This window comes from Notothenia coriiceps, unplaced genomic scaffold (assembly GCF_000735185.1).
Source record: "Notothenia coriiceps isolate Sejong01 unplaced genomic scaffold, NC01 NC01_scaffold00005557, whole genome shotgun sequence".
Lineage (NCBI taxonomy): Eukaryota > Metazoa > Chordata > Actinopteri > Perciformes > Nototheniidae > Notothenia > Notothenia coriiceps.
The window spans coordinates 1-12,691 of NW_011338258.1; the positions used below are offsets into that span (position 1 = coordinate 1).

The 12,691-nt window shown below is 37.1% G+C and overlaps 1 protein-coding gene and 1 long non-coding RNA gene across 3 annotated transcripts; both read left to right on the forward strand.

The window, feature by feature from the left end:
- Positions 1-1,122: 1,122 nt before the first annotated feature.
- On the forward strand, positions 1,123-2,807 carry LOC104942978 (uncharacterized). Its single transcript, XR_798065.1, has 3 exons — positions 1,123-1,241; positions 1,334-1,443; positions 2,758-2,807. It is a non-coding gene; the product is annotated as an uncharacterized lncRNA (long non-coding RNA).
- A 3,027-nt stretch (positions 2,808-5,834) lies between these two features.
- Positions 5,835-11,766, forward strand: tmem154 (transmembrane protein 154). Of its 2 annotated transcripts, XM_010768292.1 has the most exons (7): positions 5,835-5,992; positions 6,741-6,848; positions 9,308-9,358; positions 9,742-9,804; positions 10,092-10,250; positions 11,329-11,383; positions 11,652-11,766. In XM_010768292.1, exons 1-7 carry the CDS (start codon positions 5,908-5,910, stop codon positions 11,749-11,751), a joined length of 621 nt encoding a protein of 206 aa, XP_010766594.1. In that variant the 5' UTR covers positions 5,835-5,907; the 3' UTR covers positions 11,752-11,766. The 2 variants fall into 2 exon arrangements, with proteins under 2 accessions (XP_010766594.1, XP_010766595.1); XM_010768293.1 differs by lacking the exon at positions 9,742-9,804 and having other exon boundaries at positions 5,838-5,992.
- Positions 11,767-12,691: the final 925 nt, after the last annotated feature.

Consider the following 12,691-nt stretch of genomic DNA (forward strand, 5'->3'; position numbering starts at 1 on the left):
CATGAGTTTCTGACTGCCGCTAGCTGAAGCTTGGTTGCTAGGTTACTAGCTGGGTGTTCTCCGATAAGGGGCCGGGGGAAACAAAGTTAGTGATTGCTGGTTCCATGTTGATTTATTTCAAATTGTCGGGGGGAACTGAAAGGCTCTTACCGTACTGGTTACTTTGCAGCCCGGACATTTCCCCCAAAACACATTTTAGACGCGATCGCAACACAGAAGTACCTTTCAAATCCGATCATTTTTAAGACCTTCTAAATCATATTTAAGACCTTTCTTATTTTTCTGGTCATATTTAAGACCTTTTTAAGGCCTTAAATTCAGATTATCAAATGTAAGACTTTTTAAGACCCCGCGGGAACCCTGCAGCTTGAACTGGACTGATCAGTAACACCGTCTCCGTACATGTAGAGATTATATTCTTTTCATTACTTGTGTTGCGTTTTCTTGATCTGTTTGATTTTTACTTGTCTCATATCTAGTAGGTTAAACACTTCTGATGTTTTTAATGAAGATATGCTTTAATAAAATGTTTGTTTGTCTATAATTACGTTAATTTGCGGCGTTGTTTTATGCTAGAAATGGTAGGGCAACAACTCTTTTACAGATGCAAAACCAGAAACTGAACTCATTTTTGACATAACACCTATATCACATTTCCCACACAGGTAGACACAGGTGAGAGTCAGACTGAGCAAATACCTGTTCTTGCTGTCTTGCTCTTCTCAGGTTTGGTAATCTTCTCAAAGGTACGCTTGAGATCCTGAGGGCCTGTTGTTCACCAGGTACCACCCAATACGAGTAACACACATGGGATGCAAAACAAGATTTTTCTCTGACATAATATGGAAAAGCATACTTTTAAAAATCCCTGGTGTCTAAAAAGTCAAATCATATTATCGACAAACATAGAAATTAATTATCAAAATGAAAATGTTTTAATTTAAATGTAGCACACAGTTACTCTCGTCTTGGTTACTCTCGTCACTGCTATGTTCTTAGTCTAGTACTGGCATAGCAGCATCACATTGTGTTTGGCATATCCTTGCCCGCATCTTGACGGTAAACTGAATTAATAATACAGGAAAAAGCATCCTTGATCCACGTTACCTCCTTGTTAAACTCTTCGAAATCCGGAACCTTTTTTTCGCCGCAACGCATCCGGAACAAATGTGAAGACGGACCACTTCCGGTCCGACTGTCAACACAGGAGCATCCACACGTGTTTTCAAACAGATACAATGGTAAGACTGGTTTGTAATTGCTGTAATTGTAATATGAACTCTTGTAGTAATTCAAATCGGCAGCTAACAAGTTATTTCTTGTTGTGTTTCAGCCGAAGCCTAATAAAGGAAATGGAAAGGCTCCGGAGAAGGTTTGTCACCCGTACAGCCGGAAAGCTGCTTACCTGGCCGCAGAAGAAATCAGACTGAAAAAGAAGAATAGGTGAGAGCATACAAAGGACATATTTACAGCTGCAGCTCATTAAACAGAGGTGGGAGACGTACTCAGATATTGTACTTGAGTAAAAGTAGAAGAACTTAGAAAGAAGAAGATAGTAGGAATACTCTGTTACAAGTAAAAGTCCTGCAATCAACATTTACGCAAAAATGTCCCAAATTCGGATCAATAAAGTACCTCTAATATTTATCTTATGTTTCTCAAGTAAAAGTACTCATTATGCAGATTGGCCCATTTTTGAAGAATATATATGATGTGTTTTGATTATAATGATCGATGCATTAATGTGTTCTCAAAGCTAGTAAAGGTGCAACTGATGGTATTTACTGTGTATACTGCAGTGAATTCACTAAAGGTGTAACTAAAGTGTTGATTAATATTTCAAATCATTAATCAAAATACGTAAAGTAGCTAAATATATAAAATAAATGTAGTGGAGTACAAGTGCACGATTTTCTACCTAGTAGAGTAGAAGTACAAAGTAGCAGAACATTGAAATACTCGGGTAAAGTACCTCAAAATTGTTTGTTAAGTACAGTACTTGAGTAAATGTAATTTACACCACTGTCATTAACTTGTATTTGAACACTCATGACTTATGGTGCTGTTAATACTACCTAAAGATTGCTGATATATGCCAAGAGGGTTTCCCACAGAATTTGATTCTATTTGTGGGGGCACCGCGGATTTTAATCACTGTTTATACTGTTGGTTGTTTGAACAATTAATCTCCACTACATCAGTAAGCTAGAGATTCATTAAGTATAGGAAACCATTACAAATATGTGAACTTACACACGGCATCTATTGCACGTCTGTCCGTCCTGGGAGAGGGATCCCTCCTCTGTTGCTCTCCCTGAGGTTTCTCCCATTTTTCCCTTTAAAATGTGGATTTTCTCTGGAAGTGTTTCCTTGTACGATGTGAGGGTCTAAGGACAGAGGGTGTCGTATTGTCATACTGATATTCTGTACAAACTGTGAAGTCCACGGAGACAAATGTCACATTTGTGATATTGGGCTATATAAATAAACATTGATTGATTGATTGATTGAACTGTAGTGGAGTGAAAGGTAACATTTAAATGAAGGTACTCAATTCTACTTGGTAAACTTCCATCACCGATAACCATGACTTGTTTTTAACTTATTTCTTTTCATTATCAAATCTATTAAAAAAACACTAATACTTTTGAGCATTATTGTGAAATCCTCTCATACCTCGACCTACATCCAAGTATCAAAACAATGTTAATTCTTAATCAATCTTAATGTTATATTGTTTTTCTTCTGATTCTGCAGATCGAATAAAGACAAAGCAACACGTCTGAGCGGCATAGGTATGCATGTGAATCATTCATATAATGTCAAATGTATTATGAATGTATTTTACCGTAATTTTCGGACTATAAGGCGCACCTGAATATAAGCCGCAGCAGCTAAATTGAATGTGTACATATATAAGCCGCACTGGACTATAAGCCGCAGGTGTTTTAATGTTTAATTACCATATGTAAGGGTTCGTGCACAGAGGGGATTGTCGGGAAAGAGATGGCTGTTTGAGGAAGCTCCCATTTATTAACATTTCAACAAACCAGTTGCATATTTGCATAACGTATTCAAGTGTTACCATTTAGTGCAATAGTAGCTACAGAACATGTACTGTACTGTGTAAACTGTACTGTATCACATAGCGTTTCAGACAGACAAACTTTTCAACTTTCAAACTTAAACGGTGCGCTCCCAGCGCACGTACCGGCAGTGATCTACAGCAGTGGTTTTCAACCAGTGGTACGGTTGAAAACCACTGCTGTAGATCACTGCCGGTACGTGCGCTGGGAGCGCACCGTTTAAGTTTGAAAGTTGAAAAGTTTGTCTGTCTGAAACNAATATGTTGTCACTGTCACAACCTAGCAAAGCTAAATAATTGTTTTTTTCGATTATGTTGTTTTTGTAATTGTGGCAGGCCAAAATCGTAGTTGCGATTAAAATACGATGAATTGCACAGCCCGAACACACACACAAGCACACAGAGACACACATTTGTATTGTTCTTATGTTGAACATGAATACATTTACTTTGTAAGTAATTATGGGATGTATTTCTTCTTTCATAGCAATTTTCCTTCATACTTTCTTGCCGTGAAATAGGTCTTAAATTCTATTCAAAGTGGTCTTAAAAAGGTCTTAAAAAGTCTTAAATTTGAGTTGGGCGAAACCTGCAGGAACCCTGAAGCTGCCTCAGAGAGACCAGTTGAGACCAGTCAGGCTTCAGGCTCTGTGCGGTTGTTAGTGGGATCAGATACGAGGAGAGGAACAAGCCCTGGTGTGCTTTTAACGTTATCTTCTTAAAATCAAGAACAACTTGTCACTTTAAAGATTCTGTTGATAGTATTTGTGTATTACTCTTTCTGAAATTATTATTTGAGGATGCATCATGTGCATTTCAACTTGTTATCAGCTACTTATTTCATAATATGCTAAAAACTCAAAGCAAAGAACATTCTCATTTTAGTTTGGAAGAACTTGAATGCCCTAAGAGCCCAGACCGTCACCCTTGATCAGACAGGATAAATTAAATTATTTTTGCGTAACATCAGGGCCCGAGCTCCCTCATGCTCTTGATGGTCTAAACTCTAAATGCTCTGAAAGGAAGGAAAATCCCTGCAGATGTTTGTCCAGATGTCAATGTACTTTTGGCAATAACACATCAGTGTCCACACCGTCCTTTTGTGCAACAGGATGTTTCATGAGCATCTGTGGTGAGCTCAGATTTCTTAAACTTCTCAACTATAACAAAACAAGAAGAAGGAACCCTATAAGCAGTACCTGATATTTTCCGTGGTATCAAACAAAATGTAACCCTCTCAGTTTTCTAGGTTTTTTGTCTTAATGAAAGAAGTACCCAAAACTTGTACTAAAATACTATATATAATATGGACACACTACTAAAACCTTATCTCTGTTACAGCATCTGATCACCATGACATTTGGTACACACATTTATCAGAAGCATTTGTCATATAGCACCAACGTTAAATCACATTTTATACTCGGCCAATATTTTTGTTTATGTCAAAATACCTACAAAAGTAATGACATTTAAATCTCAGCTGTACTTTGCGTTTACTTTTTTTTTTTTTATCTATAGATATTATACACATTTTTAAAATTAGTTTATTGAATTGTTTTAATTTAATTTGATATATAAAATTGGACTCAAATGTGTTATTTTGAAAAATATAGTTTTTATTTCTATATTACAATGTTATGATGTTTACAAAACATATTATAACATTTCCTCACATAATAGTTGAGTGTCATGGTGCATTGCTCTCTAAATTCAAATTGTTATATTTTAATAGTTTTTGTCTTTCTGTTGTGTTCACCGTCTGAACTTGTTCTGTCTTTTTTTCAGTCGTGTGTGAGGCGTGTGAACTGTGTGGTTGGTTTCACCTCCTGGCTCAGTTTGAGTCATCATTGCCAAATGGGCTCCTGGAGATACCCTACGAAACCAGAGCGAATTACCAAAGAGGAGGCTCTAAATACTGTAATTTGCCAGGTGTTTAAACGTATATTTGTACATGATACAGTCACGATACAGAGTATTTAGATTCAAAGATGGTAGCTGAGTTTGATGATGGGTGGCTTCCAAGCCCCTGGCTGTTTCTGTGATCTCTCTGATATGTAGTTCCATTTCATTTAATGGGAAGTGACCTATGTTCTTCTTGAGAAATGTGTGTTATTAGTCAGCAGCACAGCCTGATATTTCCTTTGTAAGATCACAACATATTGCCGAACTGTCTTTTTGTTTATGAGAACTGTCAACCAGTATTCAGAAGAAGTGTCAAACATGGTTTTTAGTGCCATTTGAGATGATCATTGTCACTGTTGATTGGAAACTCAAACCCCCGCCATCTTGTTGAAACCTGCTACCACCTGTTTCTGCTGTGAAGTGAAGAAAACACTGTAGAGACTTTTAAAGTAGACCAGCGGCTTTTATCCACAGGTACCCATTACAGCTTGCCCCTCAAATTCAAGCTTCCTCACCACAAAGCCTGACTTGTGATCCTGAGTTGTATTAAGACACAGATCAAAGAAGAAATATGCAAATGCAAAGCCTCAGAGTTTATTTAGGCAGCAGCAGTTTGACAAGAGATACCTGACCAGCTGGCCCTCACAGAAAATAGGTTTCTACTTCTTTTAAAGTTTGCTCAGCTTCCCCCTCTGCGGCATACCTCCCCGACAAGAATGTGATTGTGCTGCAGCTGAGGAGCCGTCCGACTTGTGGCGACAGGCACACACAGCCGATTGCATCACATCCGAGTTATCTGAGTGAGTCTGAGGGTGTGTTAGAAAGCCTTTTTTTTTCTCTTCCAGTGAACATGTTTAGTCAGATCAGGAAGTGTGATGCTGTGACAGTAGAGGAGGAAGCGGACTCACAATGGCACCATGTTTGCTTCTGGGACTGGAAGCATGAGAGGGCCGGGGCTGAAGACCCCTCTGCTGCTGCTGCTGCTGCTGCTGCTGGGCACAGGTATGACACCAGGATCCGGCTCTTTACTCTCCTGTCTCCCCCCTGCTCTCTCCTTTGGGCTTTACTCTACTTTCCTCGCTTTGTGACTGTGAGTGGAACTTCTGGACTGGAAGGAGTGTGAAACGTTTTGATAATGAATTCAAAACATTAGAAGAACTAAAAGTGAAAGTTGGCCCTATGTCACTTCAGTCCACTTTTTGTCTTAGCTTTGCCGTTTGTAGAAACTCAATCCCTACTCTATTTCAAATGAATCTCTTCTCAAAGTTTGATAAAGCTAAGATCAGCCAGGAAACCTTTTTTAAATCTGTACATATACACCTTAGTCTTGAAGAAACGGTAATTGGATTCCTCTTTTGGGTCAAATCGAGTACATTTTCTTGAACAAAAGGAACTTTTTCTCACAAAGTGAACTATTTGACTGCGTGACGAAGCTATGTCAGCAACACATTGCTCAACTTGTTGAATATCTCCTCCTACTCCTTGCTGTTCAGTAGATACTTTTGCAACAGTTTAAATTTGTGTAGTAAACTTTTGAAATCATACAGGCGGAAGTCTTGAGTTCCTGTGTGATGTGACACTTATTCAGATGTTATGTTAGCAAGTAAGCTGGTGAAACCCCTGCAGGAATAACTGTCTTCATTCACATGCGCTTTTCACTTCACTGAAATAAATGCAGCACATGTTTAACTACCTTTTCAGTGACAAGGCAGCGGCATAATATAAAGTGATGGGTTTCGTTGAATTTCAGTGTTTTGCCAAGAAGAGGATGATGCAGGCGTAGAAGAAGAAGAAGCAGACACAGACATAGAGCCTGAGGAGGAGCCCGGAGAAGTAGAACCAGGGGCTGAGGACCCAGGTGAGACATGAATAATGTAATACATTTGAAAATAATAATACATGATGTGCCCACAAGTAGACGCTTTGAGGTCTATTATTTTATTTTATTTTCCTTCTTATTTTCGGGTGTGCAGACAAAATAATTGAGATTCTAACATTTATTTTCATTTTGTTATTATTCTTTTTTTTCCTTCTCACACATGGTATTATATAGTTTGATATTTTCAGTGACATGGTCGCATAAACAGTCAAAAAATAATGAAACATACAATAATAGATACAATAATAAAAACAAAACAAATAAATAAGGCAGTGTGGCGCAGTGGATAGAGCCTTGATGTCGGGATCAGGGGGTCACAGGTTCAAACCCCACTGCAGTGGGCAAGACACTTCACCTCAAATTGCTCCTGTGGGGATTGTCCACAGTACTGAGTATGTAAGTTGCTTTGGATAAAAGCGTCCAACAAGTAACATGTAATAAATAAAACATTTATGAAGTCATAAAAAAGGGTTATATGTTGTTTAACACTTTGTCCAAAGAGCACGTTAAACATTTTTTAAAGAATAAATACGATAGGAAAAACAAGCCAGTTATGATGCAAACACAAAATCAATATCAAGCAAGAATTCATTTAGAAGCAAACACTTTAACCATGACTGCTTTTGTCCAGATCTCTTGAAAGTACTCAATTGTTATTAGTTTTGACAGGTTTTTTATTTTAAAAGATCTTTGTGCATTTGTTTGCTAGGTGTAGAAATAGAACGCAGACATGGTGGAAAGAGGGGTGCTAATGCAACAAAGACCTCGACCTGGAATCAATCTGGGGTTTTTACCTTTTATCCATAAAGCAAACAGTCACTGAACATTTAGGTACTTTTGCACTTTGTTCTAGGAAAAAGCAGCAGCACATTTTAACAACTACAACTAATTGTTTCTCATGACAAAAAACATTAAAGCAAAAAACATTAAACCAATATTACAAAAATAAAATACAACAATCTTGATAAAGAAAATAAGAAAATACAATGTTGTTATAAAGTGCAAGTGACCCATTATGAGAACACTATTCAGTTTGGATTCCACAGGAAATGAGGGTGCTACAGCACACAGGGATATCTTAAACATCAGTGTGCTTTTGACTTCGTGATTTCCTGTTTCAACTTTGTGCCTTAAGATCTGGAAAAAGCCAGGTCCATGATGAGAGACTTTACAGAAAGAGCAGCAAACTGTATTTGTTTTGGTTTGATTTTCTAGGTTTTGATGACTTAGTCCTCAGTCTTCAGATGTTTCGAGATCAATAACGTTTTTTCTAAGTTAGATTGTCATTTATTTGATAAAAGGAGCTTTTTGTCACTGATGGAAATTGTGATTGTAGAATATAAACTATTAACTCTCTTTCAGGCTTTAAGGGTGTCACAGGTCGAGTGGAAGTAGGCTGAGTCATTGGTTACTTGTAGGAGTGTTGACGAATAAAAAAACATTATTAGGATGTGCACAGATTATGTGGTCTGGATAGATATGAAAAACGTTTTATGCTAAAAGTATTTGCAGAAATGTTTCAGGCTGACCTTATTTCTATCTGGTCCTCTCACTGCATTCACAGTCTTTGTCAATAGAGTTGCCGCTTTTAATCAGATATATAGGAATGGCCGAATATAGGAATACATACTGTGTATCTGTAACGTAAATAGAAGTAAAGACACAGATGGTAGTTTTGTGTTTCGGTTGACTTTTGTACTCCTGTTTCTCTGGACGACACTATCGGCTCTTCATTTTGGTCAAACATGCTGTCGAGGTTCGCCTTCTTTCGTATATTTGAACCTGGTCTTGCCTGTACAAAATGAAAGGAAAGGCTTCCTACAAGTCAGAACGTGTTGAAACCCTTTGTTGAGCTGGGAGCTGTTCCAGCAGCTTACTGTAATGGCTGTGGTTTTCAAATCAGTGCAAAGGCTCTGACGTCTTTAAACTGTAATGAACCCTGTGGCTATAATAATCGGGAATGAATACAGCTGTCCCCTTTGATAATGGCCACTGTCAACAATAAAACGTATGTCTGAATTGAGGTGTTAAAGGTCACATATTATGCAAAACCCACTTTTTCATGTCTTTTATACATAAATGTGTCCCCTAAAAGATTTAGAAAGTTTAGGGAAAAAAGATTCTTTCTCTATTTGTCCTGATCCATTTATATAAAAACCTGAATTAGCTGATCAGATTTTGGCCACTTTGTGATGTCACAATGTTTTTGGGATTGTGTAACCCCCACCTTATCACCTGAATCTCCTCCTAGAGCACCATTGTGTTTTTTTAAACCAAACATCTCTCAGAGGCAGAGGCATGTTTTGTATATATCTGAGACCTATAACATATTGTTGAAAAAGAGTATGATCGGGGACCTTTTAAAACACACATGTAAATAAGAAGTCTTACTCTACGAATGTCCTGATGATGAAGTGCCTCTCTCTCTCTGTCTGTAGATGTTTCTGAATCCACTCTACTTCCGGAACTCACCACAACATATTTCGATGGTAAGTCAGCTTTTATTCTGAGTGGTGCTGTTTCTGAGGAAAAGCCCAAAATCTCAACCTACCCTCAGGAAAGGTTTTGAACATACTACAGAGCACCACGTCCTACAATGCTCATGCTTTACTTGATTATTTTTCTTACCTTTAAATGTATTTGATCTTTTTTTTGGGGAGAATATATGATAATGGATTTTTTATTAAATTAATGTCTTTATAATAAACACGAATTAAAAGAAACACAAAAAACCATGAAAAGCAGCATTTCTTGAATTAATGCGATTCTGTGTCACATTGTGGGACATTGTCGTAGAGAGAAGTAAAACATGAGTTAGTACTCACTGAAGTTTCAGAAAAATCATCCAACTTTCCTCTGCTGTTGCTTCCAGTTGAAACTACCATTGGAGAAGAGCAGGATGGCTCAGGACGTTATAACTCCGAGCCCTATGATGGTATGTCAGACCAACCTTGGCCTCACATACCTGCACATTTACAGACCTACTGTAAATGTAACAACCATTTACTCCTTGTATTAATCCTTTAATGACAGAAAATTGCAGCAGAACACATTTATTAAAGATTACGCATCGTATAAAAAATGCCCAAATAAAGCCAGAAGCTATTAAAATCTTTAATCCCTGGTCAAGGTTATACAAAGGACTGCAATCAACTAAAACAAAAAAAGTGCAAGTTGGAAAAGGTAAGGAAAAGATGGACGACTGTTTATACTTTTCAACAGATGAGTCAAACACCACGGATACGACCGACCCAGAGCCGGATGAGGGTCTGGGTCTGCTCATCATCCTGATCCCTGTGGTGCTGGTGGTCCTCATCATCGCCATCATCGTTTTCTGCATCTTCATCAACCGCAGGTGGAAACAAAATCAGATGGATCAAGGTATGTCTATCACGAGAGGGAACACGTACTATATAACATGTGCGATATTATTATTAATAATGTTCGATAAATAACGTGCAATTACGTAACTACCACTACGTTTTTTGCACTACTAAATACTGTTAATATTTACATTAATTATGTGACCGTCTATGTTTCCTGTTGTTATTGAATTGCTCTTTTTACTGCACTGTTAGTGTACCGTGTTATTATTATTGTGCTGCTGTGTTTATTGTGTTTTTGTAACTCTGGCACAACAATTTCCTTCGGGATGAATAAAGTCTTATCTTATCTTACCCCTGGACAATTAGGATTATTTTGCTTTTATTTGCAGACATTTCTAATAGGGTCAATGTATTTATTTCTGTTCAGAAGTTTAAACAGTTTTCTATAAAATAATAGTGGCATCTGTCTATATAAATAAATAAATACATTTAAGTTTTCCGCACTCTCGCGGGAATATCTCCGCAATTGAGCGAGCTTAAGTTTCAATTGCATGATATAGCCCAGCGCAACACCTTCATCACATGTTGCCACTTGTTAGGTGGTCCGCGAGTGTTTTTTTATTGGTTAAGTGGTCCTTGGTATGAAAAGGTTTGAGAAACACTGGTCTACAGTGAATATGTGTACCATAATGTAAATATTCCTCTACTGTCATGAAACCCTTTTAATTAAAGTGTTTCAGTCTTAAAACTTATACACAAATATATGTTTCTGGATAATTTGAGCGTTAAATAGGAAAGTATATTTCCTATAATATTGAGGAACTGACCTTATTCGTGTTAAAAACAACTCGGAAACGTATCAACACTTGTTATTATATATATGACTACTAAATGACTCAACCTTTTAAGCCTTGGATCTTTTAAGTTAAAGATGTGTTTGAATACTGTAATGCCTCAGTGGCCCAATATGTTATCCTTGTTTTATTTGGTGGTCTTTTTATTACAATTGATCTTCTTTAACTGTGTTTATGTACGCACCAAATATACCAAGGCAAGTTCCTCGTATATATAAACCTGTTTAGCAATAAACCTGTTTCTGATTCTGTTAAAGAGCCATGTTTTTATTCTCATAGAGCTGAGGAAAGAGGATCTATATTTGGACGGGTCCAGTACAGAGAAGGTTCCTATGTAAGTATGGATACTTTTACTTGTTCTCTAGTGCTGATCATTTGAAGAACTCTTATTAAACTCTTCAAGGTTTATTTATTATGTTTACAACCATGTTCACAAGAGGTTAAGTTTTCAATATGCATACAAGTGTGAGTAATTTGTAGTTATTATAAACACAAGTCGACTACAGATACCGACAGCTGGTGTCAGAAACATTGAAGTTCATTTGCTCACCTTGGTTTTTTGTGTGGATTATTTGATTGTGTTGAAACTGTGTACCTTCCAGGCCCATGTTTGAGGAAGACGTGCCCTCTGTGCTCGAGCTAGAAATGGAAGAGTTAGACAATTGGATGAGGAAGGATGGTGAGTATCTTTTTAACATGTAGCTGTAGCGTATACATAATGTACTCAGAGGTGGGAAGTAGTGGAGTACAAATACTTCGTTACTGTACTTAAGTAGATTTTCCTGGTATCAGTACTTTACTCCACCACTTGTTTTTCTGACGACTTTTTACTTTTACTTCTTACATTTTTAACACAAATACCTGTAGTTTCTACTTCTTACATTTTGAAAACAGGCTGGTTACTTTAGTTTTAATCTGTGTTTGGTGGCGTGATCATTATTATTTAGAGCCATTGCGTGCCTGTTGATTTGAAAACGATCCGTGTATCCATCATTTCCTGGTCTTCTCTAAAGAAGAGGGACCAATGAAAACGTTGTCATTTTGCCGTTGCTCAGCATCGAAACATTCATTAGCTAACAATGACATTATTGTTCTATTAACATAAAAAGAGGTCAGGTACTCTTTAAAACAGCTGGTAGTTATGGGTACTTTTTACTTAAGTACATTTTGAAGCCCATACTTCTTCACTTTTACTTGAGTAAAGAAGTTTAGTCGGTACTTCTACTTTTACCAGAGTGTTTTTAAACACGAGTATCTGTACTTCTACTTGAGTAAAGGATGTGTGTATTTTTGCATCTCCGTATGTGTATGTACGTATAGACACGTACTGTATGTGCTTTATTTCCTAAAACTTCAGTTATTTCGCAGAATACAATTAATAATATAAAATATACTCATGAAATAAATTCAGATTTGTTGCCGGATTAAAGTGATGTCCCCATCAATAATTGATATTATAGAATATTATTATTAGGGCTGTCAAACGATTACAATTTTTAATCAGATTAACCACAGCTTAAAAATTAATTAATTATAATTAATCACCATTCGAACTATGTCCAAAATATGCCATTTCTTTATGTATATTGTTGTGGGAATGGAAAGATAAATGAAAGACGGCGGATATATCCATTTAACATAC